Below are 23,109 nucleotides of genomic sequence, written 5' to 3' on the forward strand. Positions count from 1 at the left end.
GCCTGTGACAAGTGTCAAACCCTTGGGGCTCTCCGGAGCCACAGGGCGCACCCTTCCCACCATCACGCACGGCAAGCGCTCCAGAACGTGGGATGCCAGGTGTGTGAGCACTTCCAGCGGACCGGGACACCAACAGGAGCCCAGCAGGCCCGTTCAGCTGTGACGCCCGGCCCTGCTCCACCTTTCTTATAAAACACTTACTCTTGGGGGGCCTGGGTGGCTGAGTCAGTTGGGTGTCCTACTTCGGCTCAGGCCATGATCTCACGGTTCATGAGTTCGAGCCCCGCGTCTGTGCTGACAGCTCAGAGCCCGGAGCTGCTTCGGATACTGTGTCTCCCTCGCTCTGTGCCCCTCCCCCACTCGTGCTCTGTCTCTCTCTCTCTCAAAAATAAATAAAAACATTAAAAAATTAAAAACAAAAAACACCTGTTCTTTCTTCACCAACAGGCAATTAATTCCCACATCACAGAAACCTGTCCTCACACGGACAGAAGTTCTGTGTTGCAGGATGGAGGGCCCAGCAGGTGCCCGCCCCAGCCATCGAGGCCTGCCTGATGTGTGTACCTTAGGAGGAAGCCTCCATTAGCCATGGGTTAGTGGCCAGGGTGGGTAGCCCTGCAGGGACCCAGGCCGCAGACCCTTCCCCCGGGGCTGAGCCTCGGTGTTGGCCGGGGAGGGGGGGGGGGGGGGGCCTGGTCAGCTGCATCAGGCAGGACACTCACTTCCCCAAGAGGGCCCTGGAACCCTGTCACCTTGAGGCCGGCCTCCTTGGCTGTCTCTCCTCCTGGGCTCGTAATTTCATGGGAATTGGAGCCACATGTGCAGCACGGGTCCTGCTGAAACCCGTCGTCCCGACAGGAGTCCTCGGTGTTCTGTGCACGTCCACACCTGCCGTTCAGGCTTCCTGGCCGAAGGACAGTCAGGACCATAAGGGGATCACCACGGTGTCCAGCCCACGGCCTGCCGAGTGACACAGTGCCCCTCCTTCGGTCACATCGGGTCATCTGCTGGGCCAGGGGTGCTACTTCCGGCTCTGGTAGTCAGCTAGATCCCTCAGCGGCCAGACAGGGAGGAGTCTGGGTCATGTCCACGTCACTTGGAACCTTTTCCCTGGTGACAGGATCCCATCTGCTATCATCATGGCAGCAGAGAGACCTCCTTGGAAAAGTCCCTGGCAGGAGCAGATCAGGGGACAGAGGCCATGGCTGGACACCAGGGTGGCCCTTGGCTGTCCCCCGGCTGGCCAGGGCCTCATCTCAGCTGGACTGACAAGAAATTATCCCCCAGGAAATGAAGCAGGTTGAGCTCTTGGACACAGAAGCTTCCCGGCCATGGCGAGGCCAAGGGCCCTGCAAGGACGATTTTCTCTCGACTTCCCACGTGACTCAGGCTGGGCGCCTTCCTGGAGGAGCACTGGCCACTTCCCGCTGCGCTGACCACGCATCTAGACATGGCCCAGGGTGGGCACATCCACCACGGGCACGGCTGCTGACAAGGCTGCAGAACCCCCACCCTGACCACAGCCTGTCCTCACAGCTGGGCAGCTCGGCACTGTCTCCCCGGGGTTCCCCAGGGCAGCCTCCATGGACACAGCCCTCACCTGCCCTCACCTGCCCCCCAAGCCTGGCAAGTACCAAGGCCATGCTGGTAGAGCCCACGGTTCAGAACATGAGCTGAGGGGTCAAGACCTGGGGAAGGGGGCGGAGGGGACACAACCAGCACCCTGGGCTGGGGAGGGGCCTTAAAGTGCCCGGTGAGTGGGAGGGGGGGGGGAGGGGGAGGGAGGAGGTAACCAGTGCCCTGGGAAGGAGTGGGAGTCCATCTCCAGAACCCCTTGGGAGGCCAGGGGATCTGCAACCAGCACCCCAGACAGAGCAGGTTAAAATACAGAATTGTCTTTCTCTCTGTCCTGGAGCCTGGAAGTTCAAGATCAGATGTCACGGGGCTATGAGAAATAGCCCGCCGTGTAGACGGCTGCCTTCCTGCTGTGTCCTCAAAAGGCCTTCCTCTGGGCAGGTCGCGTCCAAGTCTCCTTCTTATAAGGACGTGGGTCCTGTCGAACGAGGCCTCACCCTACGACCTCTTGTGATGGCCATCACCTCTGTGACAGCCACCTCCACTAGTCACATGGGGCACAAGGATGTCAGCCTGTGCTTCCGGGGGCTTGGCTCAGTCCACAGCAGGGCTTCCCTGTGACGCTGCGAGTTACAACACAGGAAGTGTCTGGAGCGTTGCTCGGGGGGTCAGAGGGCAGAGGGCATAGATGCACGAGGCCAGGGCTCCTGACTCCCAGCCCATGGAGCCCGCACAGCAGACGAGGGTCTGTGCACTGGGGGCCCCTCCTCCAGGGCAGAAACCTCCCGGCTTTGGAGCTTGGAGCGCAGGCCTCGCCAACCCGCCCACATGACCATGCGCTTTGCGGCCGTTTTTCCTATTGCTGGAGTTTTGGGAACGTGGTCCCGGCACGTAAATCTCGTGCCAGGCGGGTGCTCTCCTGAGGGCCTCGGGGCCCTGCCGACCTATCACGTCAACTGCTTTTCCTCCACTGACCTGAGTCAGCTCCAGGGACTCGCTTGACACAAAATTCTCCCGGGGGATCTCGTAAGGCAGGATCTTGATGCGCGTGAGGCGGGACATCTGCACGGCTCCGTCCGGACCCTCGCGCGGGCGGGTCTGGGGAGACAGCCGCGCTCCGAGGAAGCGGGGCGCCCGTCACAAACCTCCACTCCACTCAGGAGACACCTCCGACCGCTTTCAGGGGAGAGGCCAGACCTGGGGGAGCCAGGTGGCTCTGCCAGGTGCACAGTTCCTCGCCACGTTGCCCACTCGTTCTGCTCTGTGCTCTATCCAGGATTTGAAAAGCGTGCTCTCCCTGCCCCAGGACCCAGGGGAGTCCCTGCACCCCGTGGTGTATGCCTGCACCGCCGTCATGCTGCTCTGCCTCCTCGCCTCTGTCATCACTTACGTCGTGCACCAAAAGTAAGGCCCCACTCGGCACCAAGACTGCATGCTTCTACCTTCAAATGCAAACCCTAAAACGAGACCCTCCCCACCCCACGTAGTGAGAAGTCCCTGGAAGGTACTTCACGGACCACCTGCCTACGTGGCAGGCGTGCCCAAATCCTCCGCCGAGTTTTCAGGGACAGCCATGCCCTTCCACTCCAGGCCTCCACCAGGGCCACCTATGTTCTTATCAAAAGGGGTGAAATAGGTACTTCCTCCAATGGCCCAGGGTCAGTTCAGGTGCTCCAAGGGCCCACAGCCTTGGGAAGTTAGCATAGCTCGAGGAACCCTCACACACCTTTTCGTTGTGCCTCTTAATCTGGGGCGGGGCAGGGGGGCGTCTAGTTGTCTTTCTTCTGAGCTGGTTTCCTGGCCACCTCTGCCTGTGAGGGGAAGTGACCTGGGGGTGTCTGCATCACTTGAAGATGCACTGTGAAATGTGAGGAGGGGTCTCTGTCATGGTCAGGATCAAGCCCATAATCAAAGTCATGAGCAAAGCCTAGACTGTGGGCATAACCAGTGATGAGAAGAGGCTTGGGTGTGTCCAAGGCCACAGTCATGGGGAGAGTGTTGGGCATGTCCAAAGCCGTGATCATGGGGAGAGGGTTGGGCATGTCCGAGGCCATGATCATGGAGAGAGTGTTGGGCATGTCCAAAGCCGTGATCATGGGGAGAGGGTTGGGCATGTCCGAGGCCATGATCATGGGGAGAGGGTTGGGCATGTCCAAAGCCGTGATCGTGGGGAGAGGGTTGGGCATGTCCGAGGCCATGATCATGGAGAGAGGGTTGGGCATGTCCAAAGCCGTGATCATGGGGAGAGGGTTGGGCATGTCCAAAGCCGTGATCATGGGGAGAGGGTTGGGCATGTCCAAAGCCGTGATCATGGGGAGAGGGTTGGGCATGTCCGAGGCCATGATCATGGAGAGAGGGTTGGGCATGTCCAAAGCCGTGATCATGGGGAGAGGGTTGGGCATGTCCGAGGCCATGATCATGGGGAGAGGGTTGGGCATGTCCAAAGCCGTGATCATGGGGAGAGGGTTGGGCGTGTCCGAGGCCATGATCATGGAGAGAGGGTTGGGCATGTCCAAAGCCATGATCATGGGGAGAGGGTTGGGCATGTCCGAGGCCATGATCATGGGGAGAGGGTTGGGCATGTCCAAAGCCGTGATCATGGGGAGAGGGTTGGGCATGTCCAAGGCCGTGATCATGGGGAGAGGGTTGGGCATGTCCGAGGCCATGATCATGGGGAGAGGGTTGGGCATGTCCGAGGCCATGATCATGGAGAGAGGGTTGGGCATGTCCAAAGCCGTGATCATGGGGAGAGGGTTGGGCATGTCCAAAGCCGTGATCATGGGGAGAGGGTTGGGCATGTCCAAAGCCGTGATCATGGGGAGAGGGTTGGGCATGTCCAAAGCCGTGATCATGGGGAGAGGGTTGGGCATGTCCGAGGCCATGGAGAAACTGTGGCCACCATTACAGCTGTAAGAATAGGATGAGTAATCTCTACCATGGCCGTAGCCAGGGTGAGGCCAAGTCATGGAGGTGGTCACAGCCATAGGCAAGGTCCTAGGTCACAGACTACAGGGGTCTTGCTTCCAGTCAGTCACAGTCATGCCCTCTTGTTGAGGTACCAGACATCTGCTCAGAGAGGGAAGAAGAACTCCATCCTGGGAATCAGGGGGTGTGGCCAGGTGTGTCCCACCCTCTAGCTCTGTGGCCAGACAAGGCATAGAGTCTCAGGTTTCGGTATTAGCATCTGTCCAATGACCAGGTTCGAGATTTCTCAAAACCCTCCAGTCTAGCGTTCCAAGTCGATGTAACACAAAAACGTCCAACAAGCACACACTGAGGGTGCCACACACACCCTGTGTGTTCCCATCCATCTGGTCCTTTGGGTGGGCTCCCCCGGCCTCTTTGGGCGACACCTCGGGGGTCTTCAGCTCGGTCCCCCCGTGGACGGAGCGTGGCAACTGGGGAAGAGGGCTGATGTGTGCGCCCGGCTCTGCGTGCTGGGTCCTGATGGGACATCTCCGTCTCCCACAGTGCCATCCGGATCAGCCGGAAAGGCCGGCACACGCTCCTCAACTTCTGCTTTCACGCGGCTCTGACCTTCACAGTGTTCGCCGGCGGCGTGAACCGCACCACATACCCAATCCTGTGCCAGGCGGTGAGTGCCATCCACACCCTCATTCTGCGACAAAACTTAGAGTGTTTACCGCCGCTCCTACCAAAAGGGAAATGTGTGATAATTGTCTTGTTTCTGAAAAAACACTCGAGTGTTTGTCCAGATGTGTCTCCTGGAGGGAGTAGTTCAGCATCCAGGGCACCTGTATTACAGCCTTTGTGCCACGTGAGGCTGACTATGCTGCTCAGCACTGGATCGTGTCAGGTACTTTGCTTTTCGCTTGACCAGGTGGCTCCGAGGCGTCTGGTCACATGCGGACTGGACGCTTCCTGTCCGGCAAACGGTGCTGGTCCCCGGAATAGGGTCGGGAGCTTCCCGCCTCCCAGAGACTGGCCCAGAGACAGGAGCACAGAGAAGGGGCCAACTGCCACCCCCCGCCACCGCCGTCCAGGTATGCTCTGGCACCAGAGCAGGTGGCTGGGGAGTCCAGGCCGCAGAGGCCCTGCCCCCCACACGGAGCTCACTCCGAGAGGCTCTGCTCCCGTCTCAGGCAGAATAGGGGCTTCTGAACATCGCAGCATTGAGAACAAGTCACCAAAGGGCCTTCTTTCCACTCCATGGCCTCACCTGACTTTTCCTTCAAAAGGGGGGAAACGCCCTTTGGTTCTGACAGAGCTCGGAGGGGGCCTTCCCACCAGCAGCACCTGCTTCCTCCTGCTGCTCCGTGCGGCCCTGGCCCAGGACAGGCGGCCCCACACCCAAGTCTCTCTGTAGGCTCCACCCTCCAGAGCCTCGCTCACACCCCTTGCTCCTGGCTCCAGCTCAGCCCAGGTGGATAGTCACCTCTATGTGGACAGTGACCTCCAGAATGAACAGCGATCTCCAGGTAGAGTTTCCTGTGATGTGGACAGTAGTCTCCAGGTGAACAGTGGCCTCCACGGGCAGGGTAACCTCTAGGTGAACAATGACCTCCAAGTGGACATTAACCTCCAGGTGGATGGTGACCTCCAGGTGGACAATGACCTTTAGGCAGACAGTCTCCTCCAGGTGGACAGTCTGCTGCAGGTGGATAGTGATCTCCAGGTGCACAGTGACCTCCAGGTGGACAGTGACCTCCAGGTGGACAGTCTCCTCCAAGGGGACAGTGACCACCAGGTGGACAATGACCACCAGGTGAACAGTCTCCTCCAAGTGGACAGTGACCTCCAGGTGGACAGTCTCTTCCAGGTGCACAGTAACCTCGAGGTGAACAGTCTCCTCCAGGTGAACAGTCTCCTATAAGTGGACAGTGACCTCCAAGTGGAGAGTGACCTCCAAGTGGACAGTGACCTCCAGGTACACAGTCTCCTCCAAGTGGAAAATGACCTCCAGGTGGAGAGTGACCTCCAGGTGGACAGTGACCTCCAAGTGGGCAGTGACCTCCAGGTGGACAATGACCTCCAGGTGAACAGTCTCCTCCAAATGGACAGTGACCTCCAGGTGGACAGTCTCTTCCAGGTGGACAGTGACCTCCAGGTGAACAGTCTCCTCTAAGTGGACAGTGACCTCCAAGTGGACAGTGACCTCCAAGTGGACAATGACCTCCAAGTGGACAGTCTCCTCCAGGTGGACAGTGACCTCCAGGTGAACAGTGACTCCAAGTGGGCAGTGACCTCCAGGTGGACAGTGACCTCCAGGTGAACAGTGACCTCCAAGTGGGCAGTGACTCCAAGTGGACAGTGACCTCGAGGTGAACAGTGACCTCCAGGTGGACAGTCTCCTCCAAGTGGACAGTGACCTCGAAGTGGACAGTGACCTCCCGGTGGACAGTGACCTCCAGGTGGACAATGACCTCCAGGTGAACAGTCTCCTCCAAGCGGACAGTGACCTCCAGGTGAACAGTCTCCTCCAGGTGAACAGTCTCCTCTAAGTGGACAGTGACCTCCAAGTAGACAATGACCTCCAGGTGGACAGTCTCCTCCAGGTGGACAGTGACCTCCAGGTGAACAGTGACCTCCAGGTGGACAGTCTCCTCCAAGGGGACAGTGACCTCCAAGTGGACAGTGACCTCCAGGTGAACAGTGACCTCCAGGTGGACAGTCTCCAAGTGGACAGTGACCTCGAAGTGGACAGTGACCTCCAAGTGGACAGTGATGTCCAGGGGGACAGTGACCTCCAGGTGGACAGTGACCTCCAGGTGGGCAGTCTCCTCCAAGGGGACAGTGACCTCCAAGTGGACAGTGACCTCCAGGTGAACAGTGACTTCCAGGTGGGCAGTCTCCTCCAGGTGGACAGTGACCTCCAGATGGACAGTGACCTCCAGGTGGACAGTGACCTCCAGGTGAACAGTGACCTCCAAGTGGGCAGTGACCTCCAGGTGGACAGTGACCTCCAGGTGAACAGTGACCTCCAAGTGGGCAGTGACCTCCAAGTGGACAATGACTTCCAGGTGGAGAGTGACCTCCAAGTGGGCAGTGACCTCCAGGTGGACAATGACCTCAAGGTGAACAGTCTCCTCCAAGTGGACAGTGACCTCCCAGTGGACAGTCTCTTCCAGGTGAACAGTGACCTCCAAGTGGACAGTGACCTCCTGGTGGACAGTGACCTCCAAGTGGACAGTGACCTCCAAGTGGACAGTGACCTCCAGGTGGACAGTGACCTCCAGGTGGACAGCGACCTCCAAGTGGATAGTGACCTCCAGGTGAACAGTGACCTCCAGGTGGACAGTCTCCTCCAATTGGACAGTGACTTCCAAGTGGACAGTGACCTCCAGTCCCCAGGCAGGAGCCAGATGGGGGCTGCCCCATGGACTGAAGAGCCATCTTACCAAGGACTCCCCTCTTCCGGTTCTGCCATTGGTGGTGTGTGTCTGCCGGGGCCACGTGGTGGGAGGGTCTCAGCCTGGCATCCACGGCGCTCATGTCACTCCCCTTATAGCCTCTGTTGCTGTGAATCCTACAACCATTTACTGATGCTGTGGAAGCTGCTGAGGCCTAATTATCTGACACTCAGGTGCACCGGTGGCGACCTCGATGGCAGTCTGTGCACACAAAATGACCTGTCCCCTGCACAGATGGCAGGCGACTCACCCTGGGGCGGGAGGGTGAGAGGCTGTTCAAGCAGGGGTGGCATGGGGAAGAATCGGGCTGAGCTCCGGCTCCAGGCACTGGCCACCAGACAGCACCTCGTCCCAGGGCCCAGGCAGCCTGACATCCGGCTCGGTTTCCTGCGAATCCCCGTCCAGGCCATGCACCCCACCGAGAACCGGATTCTGCCATCCACGTTGGAGCCCCAGCAGCAAAGCCGCCAGCAGGTAACTAAAAACCGCACTGAGGGGCAGACACGCTTCCTTAAGCCTTTGGATAGGCACGGCGACAACCGCAGCACATACCCTGGGAAACCCAATCCATGTCCTGCCTGGAGGTGCCTGCCGAAAAGCGGAGCCCGCCGAGGGCAGTGAAATGTCGCGCTCGGCCAACGAGGGCTCTTGTGCCGGGTCCCTGGCGGCGAGGAGCCGGCTTCAGCACCCCCTCCCCCCAGGCTTCTCGGTGCCGCTGGGGAGCCCACCCCCTCCCGAAACCCGGGAACTGTGTCCATGCTCCAGCCTGGATGGGGGTTCCTGGAGGCCAGGGGCCTCGTTAGCCAGGTGGACACCCTAGGAGCGTGGCAGGTCGGGGAGCGCTCCGGGCCTGGAAGGGTCCGGGGAGGCAAGGTCTGCAGAGGTGATGACGGTAGTGTGAGAAACGGTTGATTCTCCTGTGGTGGCCATCCTCAGGAACCCCGTCGGGGGAAGCCAGCCTATGAGCTCCGGAGTAGATCCCACCCTGACCTCCGGGCTACGTGTCCCCGGGAGCGGGGCGTGATACCTTCGGTCATTCATTCGCGAATTTCGAGCAGAGCCGTGCTAACTCTGGCTGCACTGCCCAGCTTTCCGGCTGGGGAAGAGGGACAGAGAGCACCACGTGCACGAGAGGGAACAGTGACCTCTGTTCTCTGGACAGAGATGGGGCCCAGGTGAGGAGACGGGGCTGCAACCCCAGCGAGCCCTCCAGGTGGCATTCTTGAAGTGACTCCCCCGACATTTCTCTAAGTCGGGCCTGTGCCTTGCAGACGAAGACAGAAACGTCGCTACTGTTATGGAGGGTAACCCAGCATAGACACCCTGTCCTCTGCCCACTGGAGAGGAGGCAGGCCTGACGAGGCACGGCTGGGAGACCACAGCGTCAGAAGCCAGGACAGTTGGCTTTAATGTGGCGATTTGACTGATCACGGGGCCGACATTTGGCCGACATCATTCTGGGTGCGTCCGTGCGGTGTGGATGCGGTCAGTGCTGGAACCGGTGGGCTGGCTCAGGCAGGTGCCCTCCCCATCATGGGGCTCATCCTCTCCACCAGGGGCCTGGGGACGATGACAGAGGAAGGAGGGACTCTCTCTGTGCCTGTCCAGGCTGGGACATAGGTCTTGGCGGGAGCACAGTCGGGTCTCCTGGGCCTCCAGCCTGCCCACCACGAGCCACGGGTCTCAGACTTCTTAGCCTCCACATCTCCACAAGCCAATTCATGGTAAATGTGGTTTTCCTCCAGGGGGCAGCCAGGCCTGCCCCCACGCTGACAGGGGACAAGCTGGAGACCACCCTGGCACCTGAACACGGGACGCCCCCGCCAGCCTTCCCTATCCAGGTGTGGCTCACACTCATGCTCTGTGGCCCGAAACTTGGTCGGCTGGAGAACAGATGGTTGCTATGGCAACAAGAAGATGACCGGGCACCTCATTAAAGTCCTAAGTGACATCGTGAACACAAACGGCTGGCCGCCAGTGGCCCCATATGATGATGTGCGTCAGCGCCGGGTTGGGGCCGAGAGTGGGGCAGCCTGCCGGTCCTGGTGGCAGCCGGGTGTGCGAGCCGAGGTGGGGGGTCCTATGACCTCTCCACGTGTCCGGCCCAAAGTGGCGTCTGGGAGGGGGAGGCTGCAACCCCCCGGCGGGCGAGGCTCAGAGCAGCCCATCGGGAGCATAGCCGGCTCTTTCCACCCCCTGCTGACCCTGGGGCTTCTCTGTGGACTCGGCGTCTGTTTCCAGTCACCTGCGGTGACGGCCACGCTGCTGTCCCCTCAACAGAGAGCCCACGATCCTTCAGTTGAGGGCCAGACGGACACGCCCCTTCCTTCCTCCTGGTTCAGGTGCAGAGTGCCTGCCCCCCAGTTCCCAGGCTGGGGTGAGGTCCGGCACACGGGCACCCACAGAAGGCCCAGGCCAGGCTGCGGAAAAGGCCGCAGAAAAGGCTGCAGAAAAGGCGGCACTCACCAGGCGTGTGCAGGGAGGCCCCTGAAACCACAAACAGCTCCGGGGCTCCCACCCCACCCATCCCGTTCCCCTTGGTTATTTGAGGTTTTCTAATAAGTGAAACTTGAATTCCGGATTCAATAAATCATTATAATGCAATGTTAGCTTTATTCAGAGAATCACCTTTCCGATCACAGCCATGATTTACTTGTCATCGTGAAATGTCAGGTTCTTGCTTTGTAGGTAACCTCGTTTTCTAGAAGCAGGTGGAGACAGAGGAGCATGATTAGCTAACACAGTAAGTGCTGGGGGAGGGGTAAAAGCTCGGCCAGCAGCTCCCACAGCAACCAGCAGCTGCGCCTGTGGGAGCGGACGTCAGCGGCTGATCCTGGAGGTGCTTTATGTCACACGCAACCCCAACACCAGCCTCGTGGGGAGACCCCTGCTGCAGGGCCGCCCGCACCAGTTGAGGCCCACCCGTGTGGGGCCCAGCCCAGAGGACGTCCTCCCTGGAGCCCTCGGGTTCCCGCGTCTGGGCCAGGCTGACCATGGGCACGTTGGCGGGCACTGTGCACGCACGGAGGGGCACCTATGAGGCCAGCCTCTCGCGGACCGCCCGGGAGGTACCGTGTGTGTGGGCCCGGGGGTCCCCAGCCCCATGTCTCCTCAGGACACAAATCTAACCAGCTCCAGAGTCCTGGAGGCCCGGGCAACTCCCTGTGAAGGGGACATTGGCGCTGAGTGAGACCCCCACGTGCCCTCCTGCGGGGCTCATCCCCTGTCACTATCAAGCTGAATCCTGAGGAAGCGAAGGGAGCAGGAGGGCCCAGGCCCAGGCCTCGGGGGGCACACGGTCTCCGGGGCAGCACGCTGGGGGGCGGCCCTCGGAGGCGCTGCTGACCGGCCTCTCCCCGCAGGTGGGCATCCTGCTGCACTACTCCACGCTGGCCACCATGCTGTGGATCGGGGTGACCGCCAGGAACATCTACAAGCAGGTGACCAAGAAGGCCCCGCCCTGCCCCAGGCAGCCCCTGCTCAGGTACCGAGCACGCACGCCTGGCCACCTGGTCTACCTTCCGGGGGTCTCGGCACACCGGCTCAAAGGGAAACGGGGTCCGGGGACAACCCGGTCTGCACAGGTGGCCAGGGCCAGGGCGGGTGCTGGGGGCATGGTGGGGTGCCGGGGAGGGATGTCGGGGTGCTGGGGGTAGAGCCGGAGCCAGATCGGCAGGTCTGGGGGCCGATGTGTCCCCCTGGCAGCTGGGCGTGCCTCTGTGCTAGAGAGCTCTGCGCCCCTGGGGCTACAGCAGAGATGGCCCTGGGTGATGGGTCAGTGCTCCGGCCTCGGCGACAGTTCACTCACGAGCCTCAGTGAGCCAGGGTACCTGCTCGTTAGCTGGGAGAGACCCAGGTGGCTCGGTCGCTGACCCCAAGGTGACCCCGTGGCCTGGGCCTTTCAAGGCTGGTGGCAGATGGGTCTGGAGAGGGGCCCCTGCTCCAGCCAGTGGACTGTTACTTGGACAAGCTAGGAAGGTTCAGGGTGGACAGGTGGTCCCTGTGAGGGGCAGCGGATGTCCCGGGGAGGTTGTGGCCTGGTCCCAGGGCCATGGACACCCAGCCCCTCGGGCTGAGCTCTGTCTGGGTCCAAATTTGAAGGGCTACCTGGGAGTACCTCTGTGCACCTAAAAACCGTCAGAAGAACTCATTTTGAGGCAGATAAAACAATGCCTCATCCTTTAATAAGCAAGGTGACCTCCCCCAGAGGTTTTCCGACACCGTCTGATTTTCGGAAGCTAGCAGACCCCTGACCACACAGCTGGTGCTTCTGCTGCGGGCAGGGGCCAGAAGGCAGGACTTCAGGGCCTCGTTTCTCCTGCCGGGGAGGCCCCAGATCCCCAGGGTTTAAAAATCACTCTCAAAATGAATTTCCTGGCCTATAATTGATTGAAACGCTGCCTGGCTTTTTGAAGAATGAGATGGAGGCCACGGAGCATTCTGGCACTTGTCTCTCTGACAGCCTCAGAACACGTGTGACTGAGCCAGACTCCCAGGGGCTTCCAGGAGCAACAGGTCTGTGGCTCACGGGCCTGTGCTCCATGGGCTGTGGGCTTCAGGGGTCTGGGGTCTTGTGGCGCTATGGGCTCGGTGGGCCTGTTCTCTGTGGGCTGTGGACTCAGGGAACCTCGGGTCGTGGGGGTCTGTGGGCTCGGAGGGCCCGAGGCTGGAGGGACATCGGTTCCATGGGCCATGAGCTCGAGGGTCTCAGAGCACCCGGGTCTAGAGGGGTCTGGGCTCGGTGGCTATGCACTGAACTGGCCATGTCACAGAGACAGATAACTCTGAGATACTTACTCCTTTTGTTGTGTTGCCTAGAAACCACCAGCACCTCTCCCCCACGTCCCCTTCTTTGGTGCAAAAAGCTGGACACTGGGGGGGCGGGGGGACATGGCGATGTGATCCCAACAGCTCCCTAGGGGACTGACCTCTGTCAGGTTCACACTCAGGAGGGTGGAGACATTGACTCTGGGCTCTGCGGAGGGCCCGTCCTCCCCCGCTGCCTCTTCGGGCCACGCCTGGCCTGGGGCTTGTGGTGGGAACCCCAGAAGGTGGGGGCCAAAGTCTTTTCCTCCCAGAGGCCCCTCGACTTGCCATCCACACTCACCCTGCAGGCCCAACACCAGCCGGGGCCATTCTTACCAGCGATGGCTCTTCCTGCTGGCCCCCAGGAGGCATCCTTTTATCTGGCCCCTGACCCCATGCCCAGCGCTGCAAAGTAGCCTGTGTGTGCCCACGTCAGCACAAATGTAGTTCTGGAGTCTTCTGGGGAGGGAAGGGCCCCCGGGCCACACCGTATGCTGAATGCTGAGCAGAGCATCACATCACGTCCTGCTGACCCTTGGCGAGGCCCGGGCAGCGCTGGCAGCGACCAGAGCTGGTGCTACGGTCTGCAGACGGGGGCCCCTGTGTCCTCCCTCTGAAGTTTTCCGATGAGAAGTAAAAAGAAAATAGTTGTGGGTTCAAACCTTCTGTGTGAACTCAGAGCACACAGCTTTTTGAGAAACAAGGGGCCGATTGTCTAATTTCTTATGTTGGCCCCGCGGCCAGTTGGCCACAGAGATGCCACCAAGGGGTCTGCCGCAGGGGAGTCCGTCTGTGGGGCCTGAGAGCCCGCACTGGGGTCTGCCCGCTTGCTCCACAGGCCCCTCTGCTCAGCCTTGGGGAAAACCAAGCCCATTTGGAGATTTCAAGGAAACCACAGCCACATAAAATTTTACAGGACTCTGGAGTGGAAGACATCTCAGGCCAGATTCTCCTTCCTGCCTGAGCCCCGGGGGTGATCCCCACTCAGCAGAGGGGACAGTCCCCACTGAGGCCCCCGCTCCGGGGGTCAGGCTCACCACCCTCCCGTTAGGGCCGGTTCCAGGGGCAGAGAGGACAGATGGATCTTGTGTTTCAAGATTGGTCTGGCTACTCATGGTCCCCTGCACATGAATATTTGGATCAGTTCTGCACACACGGCCACTGGAGTTTTGATGGAAGCTGCCTGGCACGGAAAGAGCATGGCACATTAACATTCACAGCATCCACGCAGTAACACAGGACATCTGTCCCTTTATTGGTGTCCGCGAGATTTCTGTCGGCAACATTTCTGGCTCTCAGAGCACGCGTCTCAGGCCGCCTGCGGAGGACTTTTCCCGAAGCATTGTCTTCATGCTGTTGTGAATGGGATTGTCTCCTTAATGTTCTCTTGGGGTTGATTCTAGCTCACGGGTAGAAACACAGCCGGATATCGTGCGGTCTTCCGTCCTGGGGGTTTGCTGAATGTGTCCAGGAGCTTTCCCGTGGATCCCGTCGGGTCATGTCTGTACGACTGCGACCCGGGCACTCCGGGACTGCTTCCTGCTTCCTGTCCAGTTCTGGTGGCCTTTACTTCTTTTCTGGCCTAATTGCTCGGGCCAGAACTGCCATACAATTCTAGTCCTCTCTCTCTGTCTTAGTCTGTCTGTTAGACATTTCTGCCGATGAGTCCGGACATGCTGCAGGGATTTTCACTCATTTTAAGTATTGTCTGATTTTCCTGTTTGTTTTTTCTTTTTCTTTTCCTTTTCTTTTTTTGGCCTGTTGGTTGCATGAAAGTGTGCTGTTTAATTTCCATATATGGTTAGGTCTTGGGGTGGGGGGTCCCCTCGACACCCGTGCACTTCAGTGGCAAGCTGAGGGAAGGAAATTCCAGCTCGACCAAGGTGGCTGGCGGCCTCAGGGGGAGGTCCCCATCACAGTGACAGGAGCACACAGCCCCTCGTTCCTACCCTCATCCCTGCCCCGGGGCGCAGGTGTGGCGGGGCAGCCTCGAGGGGTATGTTACACTGCTCGGCCTGCTGGCTGAACCCCCGAGGCCAGGTTGGCCGTGTGGGCTTTCTCCGCGTGGGGTTGGGGGGCACTGTGGGGCTGCGGCCCAGTGGGTACTTCCATCTTTGGGGAGCACCTTGGCTGAGGCCGTGGCCGGCCCCAGGCATCACCCACCAGAGCGCTGGCCCTTCTGGTATGTTCCCACAGGTGTGGCTGTGCACTAAGTGTGAGTCCCATCCCTGTCCCTCAGTGCTGCCTCCGTGCCTCTTGCCAAATGTCACTGCCTGGAACCAAGGGGTAAATCTCACTAGAAGTATTGTCCCATGGCCTCGGAGGTGCGGCTCAGGGATAGGACAGACTCAGAGCCTCAGCTTGGGGTGCAGGGTCCCAGCCCCAGGGTCTGGCTTTCCCACGCAGGAGGGCAAGACCAGTGCTAGGCAGTGCGTGTTGAGAAGCGATGGCCTTGAGGACAGGGGATGCGAGGGACAACAGGAGATGAGAGGGGTCAGCCCCAAGAGGCCAGCTACTCTGTGGGGTCAGGGCTGGGTGTCAGACAGATTCCAGGAGCCCACCTGATGTCTCCATGTGTCCCCCAGGAGCTAACCCCACCCCACGTCCCCCATGTGTCCCCAGGAACTAACCCCACCCCACGTCCCCTGTGTGTCCTCAAGAACTAACCCCCACCTGATGTCCCCCGTGTGTCCCCAGGAACTAGCCCCCACCCCATGTCCCCCATGTGTTCCCCGTCCCACCATTCATGTCAAAGAGCTATCGCTGCTCCTGATGGTCCTTGTCCCCCGACCCACATCAGGTGGTCCCCAGTCCCTGACTCTGCCCCAGTCTGTCTCCAGCCCGCCCCCAGCCCAGTCTACGGACCCGGCCGCTGCGGGCACACTGCGCTGCATGTGTCCCAGACATGCCCGCCAGCCCCTGCTCATGTCCAAGCACGTGGTAAGAGAAGGCAGACGGGCCCAGAAACACTGAGACAAGAACAATGCTGCGTGTTCTCTGCGCCAGCCTTCTCCACAGAGAACAGGACTCATGAACGGCTCCCAAGTCTGCGAGGTCGCACCGCGCTGAGGGCTCCAGGCCAAACCACCGCGAGCCGTTCGTCACTGCCTTGGATCCCTTTAACTGCTACTCAGATGTCTTCTCTTCCCGCGTCTGCGCTTTTCCAGCCGGCCTCACCACCTCACCACCATGGTCACCAGTACAGACAATTTAAGGACCACAGCCCCTCACTTCCCGCACAGCGGCTCTGCGGGAGCAGCGTCAGCCCTGAGCACGCTGGAGCGTGGCGGGGAGAGCAGTGCACGCCCTGGGCAGCAGTGCTGTGCTGGCCAAAGCCGTGGTGCCCCCAACGGCGCTACTCAGCCCCTTCAGCAAGGTCTCTCAGGAGACAGACCTTCTCAAGGCTTCCACACCTTCTGTTAGGTCTCCATCCGTGCTGGCTGCCTTGACACAATGCCACCGACTGGAGGCTTATAAACAACAGAAATGTGTCTCACAGTCTGGAGGCTGGACACCTGGGGTCAGGGGCCAGCACACTCGGTTCCAGTGGGAGCAGACTTCTTGCTTCACAGGCAGAAGGGGCAGGGGGCTGTCTGGGGTCCGACCTTGTCCATGAGGGCTCCACTCTCACAGTGCACCCACCTCCCCATCACCTGGGGGTGGGGCTTTGCTGTGTGGGCCTGGGGACACACACGTTCAGCCCCTCGCAGTTGGCCGGGGGAGGTGTCTCCTAATGAAGCCGGCCTCCCTGCTGTGATTTTCGAGATCCTCAGGGCCAGTTCCCAATTTAGCTGCCTGTGATTATGCCCTAATTTTGCAGCCTCTCCTGGCCTTTCTGATACAGTGCACCAAGGTAGGTCACTATTATTTAAAGCCTGCCGGTAGTGTTTCTACCTGAAGAAAGCTGCACTAAAACCCAGGCACTCACGCTCTAGACGCCGCGAGCCCTGTGGTGAAAGGCGCTAGCTGGCCCGTTCACCCAACATACAGCTGGTGCCGAACTGGACCGCCCGGCCCGGTGAAGGGAAGGTCCCGGGGCTGCCTCTGCAGGAGCCCCTTCCACGATGGCAGTGTGTATGCTGAGAGACGGCACAGATCGGCACTTGCTCTCGGCTTCTCCGCCCCTTTGGCGAGGCCGCGGGAGCCCCCAGGAAGCCCATGCAGGGCTCAGGTGGGAGGCTGTCCTGCATGGGGGCAGGGGCTCCAAGGCCATTGGCGAACGGAGCCAGACCCACCCTGGCTGATGCCTGTGGCCTCCGGTGACCCCGCGATGCCACACGGGGCGGGGGGGGGGGGGCAGAGGTCCTGCTTCACAGGCCGAGCTTCGGAAGTCAGGACCGCTTCTCAGGCAGAAGTGGCCACGCGCCCCCGGGACTGGCACCACCAGGGCGAGTCCCGGCAGGCGGCACTGTGGTGTTTCTACGCGGAATCTTGGAGCGTCCCGGCCTCACGCTACATGTCAGGGCACGTTTCTGGACGGGACCCCAGGCAGAGTCGTGTGCACACACACTGTGCCCTGTGCTCGGCATAGACATCGCTCTGGGTCTCTGCGTGAGCCCCGGGGTCTCGTCAACAGCCCCCCTCCAGGCACCAAACCCATGTGGCTGTTGCCACCACTCGCCCTCGGTCGGCGCAAGCCGTGGGTGACTGTGCCGCGCATCTCCAAGGGTACGGTGGCTTTACCAGCAGCACACTCAGAAAAGTGTGTAAGTGCTCTGTGGTCTCCGACGAAACCATCGATCTGGTGGCACGGAGTGCTAACCGGACCCGGAGATGGGCGTCTCTCAGACGGATCCCGGGTCGGGGCAGCGCCTGGGCCCGGGTCCCGCAGCTCCCACACCTGCCCACGGCATACGCGTGGTCCTCAAGCTCACTTGGGCTGCGTCTCCTCGTGCCCACGCGTGGCCTGGACGAACTCCCCCGGCACATCGAGGGTGCTCTCCTCCCTGAGTGCCGCAGGGCAGCCCCAGGGCCAGGCAGTCCTGGGGGACGCTCTTCAGGAGAGGAGGTGCCTCTCGTGGGGGTGGTTTAGTCGGGTCCAGCCCCCGGAGGGGTCCTGGGCCTCTTTCTGTGACTGAGCGAGGCCGCACCAGCCTGCAGGCCGGACACCACACTCCCGTGCCCCTCCCGCCCCCTCGCCTCCCTGGCCTGCGTGAACGTCCCCTCGGGCAGGGTCCACCTGGTGGTCGGCGGCAGGCTATGGGACACACTCCAAAAGAGAGAGAAGCATCCAAGGGCTCAGAGTCTGCAGAAGCCGAGCACCAACTCTGGACTCAGCCGGATGCCTGGGCCCTTTGGGCTCCATCCCAGCAGGGCCTGCGGGATGTACTTAGCGCTCAGCCTCCTCCATGAAGACTTGTTGCCCGTCCAGGGAGGAAATGCACTAAAAGCCGCCAAGGAAAGACACTGAGGGGCGTGCAGGGAAGACGCCCGGAAGAGAGGCCACGAGGGTGTAACGGCCGCCAAGCCGAGCACCAAAGGGCTCCTCGCGTCCGGGGGCGTCCGAGTGGGCTCCCAGGGCCTCGGGCTCCCCGCCTGGGCCGCCTCCCCAAGGCTGCATCCCACCCCCAGCCCATCCATCCCCCAACCCGTTCCCACAGCTGCCTGTCTCCTCCTTCAGAACCCAGGAGGGCCCGGCAGCCAGGACCCCACCGAAAATCCCAAATATTCTCCTGTCCCTGCAACTCACCTGCAGGCTGGTGACTGTCACGCCCAATGGCAGTGCCTCTGGCTGTGCTGGGGCGGGTCGGGGGAGAAGTTCTCAAGTACGGCTGGCCAGTGGACAGAACTGTCCAGGAGGGCGAGGTGGGCTCACTGCCCCCATCCAGCTGTTGGGACCCTGTCACGTGTCCCCTGCTGGCTCTGAAATCGGGGGCTGGGGGCTGCGGGGAAACTGTCTGCTGTGCCCGGTCTCTCCTGTGGCCCCCGAGACGCCATCCGGCATCGCTCACGGGTGGAGGCAGGTGCCCGGGTTCTAAGGTCAGGTTTTCCCGCAGCTCCGGAGGCTGCGAGGCTCTCTGGACACACACGCACACAGAGGGAGCCCTCAAATGGCCCGTTTATAGCATCAAGGCCGGCTCAGCAGGGCTGGTGGCAGGAAAGTTCACGTCTGGCAAAGCACCGCTGACAATAGATGCTGGTGAGTGGCGGGATGTGTGGCACCAGAGACGCATCCTCCTGGGCCCTTACAAAGAGGGACACCGCCACGGAGGCCCTGCTCCCCTGCGTCCACGGCTGCCTGTCCTCTGAGAGGCAGACAGACACCTGTGGACAACGACCCTGTGGACCCTGTGGACCCCGTGGACCCCTGGACCCCCAGCACAGGCACCACCCCGGGGAGCCGGCCGCAGATCAACGCGGCCCCCATCCCCCCTGCCCCCTGCCCCAGGTGGCTGGGCCCGGGGCCACCACTGACAAGCGCTGCTTTGGTGGCAGAGAGGGAGTGAGCCACGGATGGGATCGTGGAAGGGGTCGGACTGTGCCCCAGCCACACCTGCTGACCTCGGCCGACCCTGACACAGGCTTCCGGATCATTCTCTGGTCTCTACCTCCAGAACTCCCGGGTTTGTCCTTTCATTAAAAGCCCGTGCCCGCTGCCTGGACTTCTGCAGTGTCCCGGGAGCTGGTTCGTTCCTGCTTCAGCCCTGGTTCCCGTCGGCCGCAGGCGAGTCAGGCGCCCACGTAGGAGCCGCGCTCGCTCTGCCCGGGCCACGGCTCCGGGAGACACCTGCTCCTTTCTAGAGTGTTTGTCTTGTTTTAGTAGAACATTTACACCAAAAAATGCCAAAAACATGCGTGCGAGCTTACGAAACTTGTCACATGCCTTCAGGGGAAGAAACGGAAGCTTCCCCTGCCAGACGCCTCCAGGGTTGTGCCCACTTGCAGCCCACACCCCCGTCCTGGCTCGTGACTTCTGTCTCTTTCTATGGCTTCACCAGCCAAGTGTGAGCCCTCAAACTCCAGTTTTGTCTGCAGGGACTCTGAGCTGTGTATCTATCGCTCGCTTTGTGTTGTTTCTACCTGGTTCTTCCACTGCACCGTCCACGTGACGTCCACGTTGCCGTCTCGCCGACTGAGCTGGGCTCGGGCCCAGGGCTCAGCTCAGCCGCCCCTTCCTGCAGCCCGGACGCCCCCGCTGGCCCTGAGATCTCGCCCGCACAGGCTCCCCCACTGCCCGCCTGCCCTCGACTCACTCTGGCCCCTGCCCCAGCTGGGACCTGCTCCCTGTGGGCACTGGGCTTTCTCTCCGTGCACTGCCTGTTCTAGCCCCTTTCTCATTTTCCGTCGGGCCGTCTGTCTTTTCTCGGTGAATTAGAGGAGTTCCTTGTACGCGCCTCACATGAGCCTGTGGCCGCGTGTGTCACAAATAGCTTTTCCCGCTCACAGCAGCTAGAAGCGTGTTTGTGCTTCAACGAGCCTGATCCTCCCCAACCCACCTTCGCATCCAGCTCGGTAATTCCCCCTCATGACCCGCGTGGTGCGGTGGTGACATCAGAGCAGAGCATCCCATCATGTGGCTGGGAACCTACATGGCAAGGTGGTGACATCAGAGCTGTGTGTGTGGCTGGGGACCCATGTGGCGGTGGTGACATTGGAGAGGTGTGTGCGGCTGGGGACCGTACTCTCATTCTGCTCCTGATGTGACTTAAAACAGCACACTATTTCATTACCGTCCTGGTGGTCAGAAACCCAGAACCGGTGTCCTGGGCCGCGTCCAGGTGAGGGCAGGTGGCTCCTCTGAGGCTCCAGGGGACACACATGGTCTTGCCTCTTCTGGAGGCACCACGCTCGTCGGGGGCCTTCCTCTGACTCACAGCCAGCCATGCAGCGTCTTCCCTCCTGTCTGACCTCGACCTCCCTTTATGAGGACCTCTGTGATGATGTCAGGCCACCCGGGTCACCTGGACCATCCCTATCCCTGTATCTGTCCCTAACCCTAACCCTAATCTCTTTACCGTGCAAGCGGCACAACCCCGTTCTGGGGGCCAACGTTAGCCCGCGGCAGGGACAGACTTCACATACCTGGACGTGCACATCACGTGCCCCACTCCACTGACCCCGCATGACGCTTCGCCCTGGGCCGAGTGTCCTTGGTTCAGGCCACCACTGGGCTCCCCGATCTGCCCTTCAGTGGGACACTGTCCCCGTGCTTCTGGGGGAGCCCAGGCCAGTCAGGCAAGGGCCCCCCTCCACCCTCCTCCCCAGGTGCCTGCATCTCCGGGCCCTGTGCGTGTCCAAGGGCCTCTCAGGGTCCAGCGTGGTGCCTCGGGGTGGCAGCTGGGGTCCCACGGAGGGTCAGCTTCACCCTTCTTTCTAAAAACGTCCCCCTAGAGGAAGAGACAGGTCTGGTCCCTGGGAGCCACGTGAGCTCCCAGAATCCCAGCTGACTTGCCCTGTGTGGTCCGTGTGGGGACACAGAGCGCAGAGACGTGGCTGGTCTTAAACGTGCCAGTGTCTCCTGGGGTCACACCAGGGGACGTCCTACAGTGAACAGGGGTTTCAGTGCCACCAGAGCTGGCCGGCCAGCGACAATGCTGGATGGGACGCCCAAGATGGGACTGGGCTTCACGCCTTATGGAGCAGGTGTGGCTGGAGGGCACTGGTGACCAGGCCCAAAGGGTCCCCGGCCACCGGGCGAGCTGAGGCTGGTACAGGGCAGCCCACCTCGGGGACGGCCAGGGCCCCGCAGGTGTCCCGCATGCCCACGCCGCTGGCTGCCCACAGCCACAGTGAGAACGGCCATCCCAGGTGGGGCACCTGAGGGGCCACCGGCACCCTCTGCCCACACAGCCGATCTGGCACCAGGAGCCCAGCTCCCCGGCGGTCCTGTGGGCTGGCGACTTGGGGCTGGAGCCGCTCCGACAGAGGCAGGGAGAGCCCCAGCCGAGGACGAGGCGGCCGCCGGCCTGAGGGGCCCGGCCGGAGGCAGTGGGGGCTGTATCACCCTGCAGGATGTGTGAGCCAGGAGGGCTTGGAGGACGCAGTCCCCCTGAGCCAGGGGTCCCCTGGGAATGGTCTGTGGCCACTGGAGCTGGACAGGAGTCGAGGGGGCCACACTGGCCTGGGGGGACCACAGGGGGCTGTCCAAGGCAAGCCACCCACGTGGGTGCAGCTTAGCAATGCGGCCCCTTTGTCTTCCCAGGACACAGAGCGACGCGCTGGGGGCTGCCACTGCTGCTGGAGCAGGGCGAGCGCCACGCTGCTCCCGTCTCGGCGCTCCCACGTCACCTCGTGCACTTCCTCGTGCATTAAAGGGGACCTCCTGGCCGGAACCCCAGGATCTCTGTCTCCGTGGAGGGTGGAGGCACGGCTCGGGGGACGGTGACTTTCTGCAGGTTCCAAGGGGCTCTCGAGCCTGGTCAGCCCTGGGAGCAGAGCTGCCGCAGCCAGGCGTGGCAGGCGACGTCACATGACGTCACGCGTCCCAACCGGCCGTGGACTCAGCCCAGGCCGGCGCCTTTCTCCGTACTATAGGCTCTGGACCCCAGGCCAGGTCCCCAAGCACACGCTCACCAGCGGCGTTTTCCTCCAGCCATCGAAAGCAGTCGGGGACATTTCCCTCGCAGCTTTGCCGAGCTTGGCTCACTGCCCCGCCTTTTGTGCTGTGCCGGACCTCACAGGGTATCTCCGCCTCCACCCGCCTCACTCGGGCCCCTGGGCCGGCTGCTTGCAGGCCCGGGAGAGGCACGCGGAGCCCCTGCCTTACGTGCCGCTCGGCAGACCCAGGAGACTCCGTCCGGGACGAGCTTGTTGAGATTTTTCATGACGAACGTGTATTAAATTCTGTCAGGTGTTGTTACTGCATCGACGAGCCAATCATATGTTCCTACTGTGCTCCACGACGAACTACGTCGATTTTATGAAGAACACGCTTTGCATTTCTGCGATAAACTTACTTGTGATATTTTATCCTGTGCATAAAGTCCTCGATTCCATTTGCTGATACACTGTTAGAGGGGCTTGTGTCTGTTCAGGGGGACACTGAGGGCAATTCACTCTTTTCTCATGCGTCTGTCTGGTTTTCCTACCGGCTTCTGCTGCCCTGTAAACTGAGTCAGGAGGTGACCCTTCTTCATTTTCTGGAAAAGCCTGTAGAAGATGGATCAGTGTCGTCTCTTCCTTAGACGCGTGACCATACACACTGCTGACGCTCGAGGGGCCTGGAATCTCCTCTGCTGGATGTTTGTGAATGTCGGAACCAACCATTTTACCAGATACAGAGTATTCTGATTTCCTAATTCTTGTTTCGATCTGGCTGATTTCTATTTTTTTCAAGGAATTTGGCCACTTCATCTAAGCTGCTGAAGTAATGGCCACGGCTGTTTACAAATCGCCGTCCCCGCCCCATGGGAGTCTG

The 23,109-nt window shown here is 60.9% G+C and overlaps 1 protein-coding gene across 1 annotated transcript in view; it reads left to right on the forward strand.

The window, feature by feature from the left end:
* The window catches only part of ADGRA1 (adhesion G protein-coupled receptor A1), a 34,243-nt gene that overhangs the window by 5,666 nt on the left and 5,468 nt on the right, over nt 1–23,109 (forward strand). Inside the window, exons 3-5 of the mRNA XM_058698214.1 lie at nt 2,852–2,979; nt 5,047–5,170; nt 11,309–11,430. Of these exons, the coding sequence (XP_058554197.1) occupies nt 2,852–2,979; nt 5,047–5,170; nt 11,309–11,430 (374 nt within the window). The remainder of the gene's footprint in view (nt 1–2,851; nt 2,980–5,046; nt 5,171–11,308; nt 11,431–23,109) is intronic.

The sequence above is a fragment of the Neofelis nebulosa genome, chromosome 13, assembly GCF_028018385.1.
Source record: "Neofelis nebulosa isolate mNeoNeb1 chromosome 13, mNeoNeb1.pri, whole genome shotgun sequence".
In the NCBI taxonomy this organism is placed as follows: Eukaryota; Metazoa; Chordata; class Mammalia; order Carnivora; family Felidae; genus Neofelis; species Neofelis nebulosa.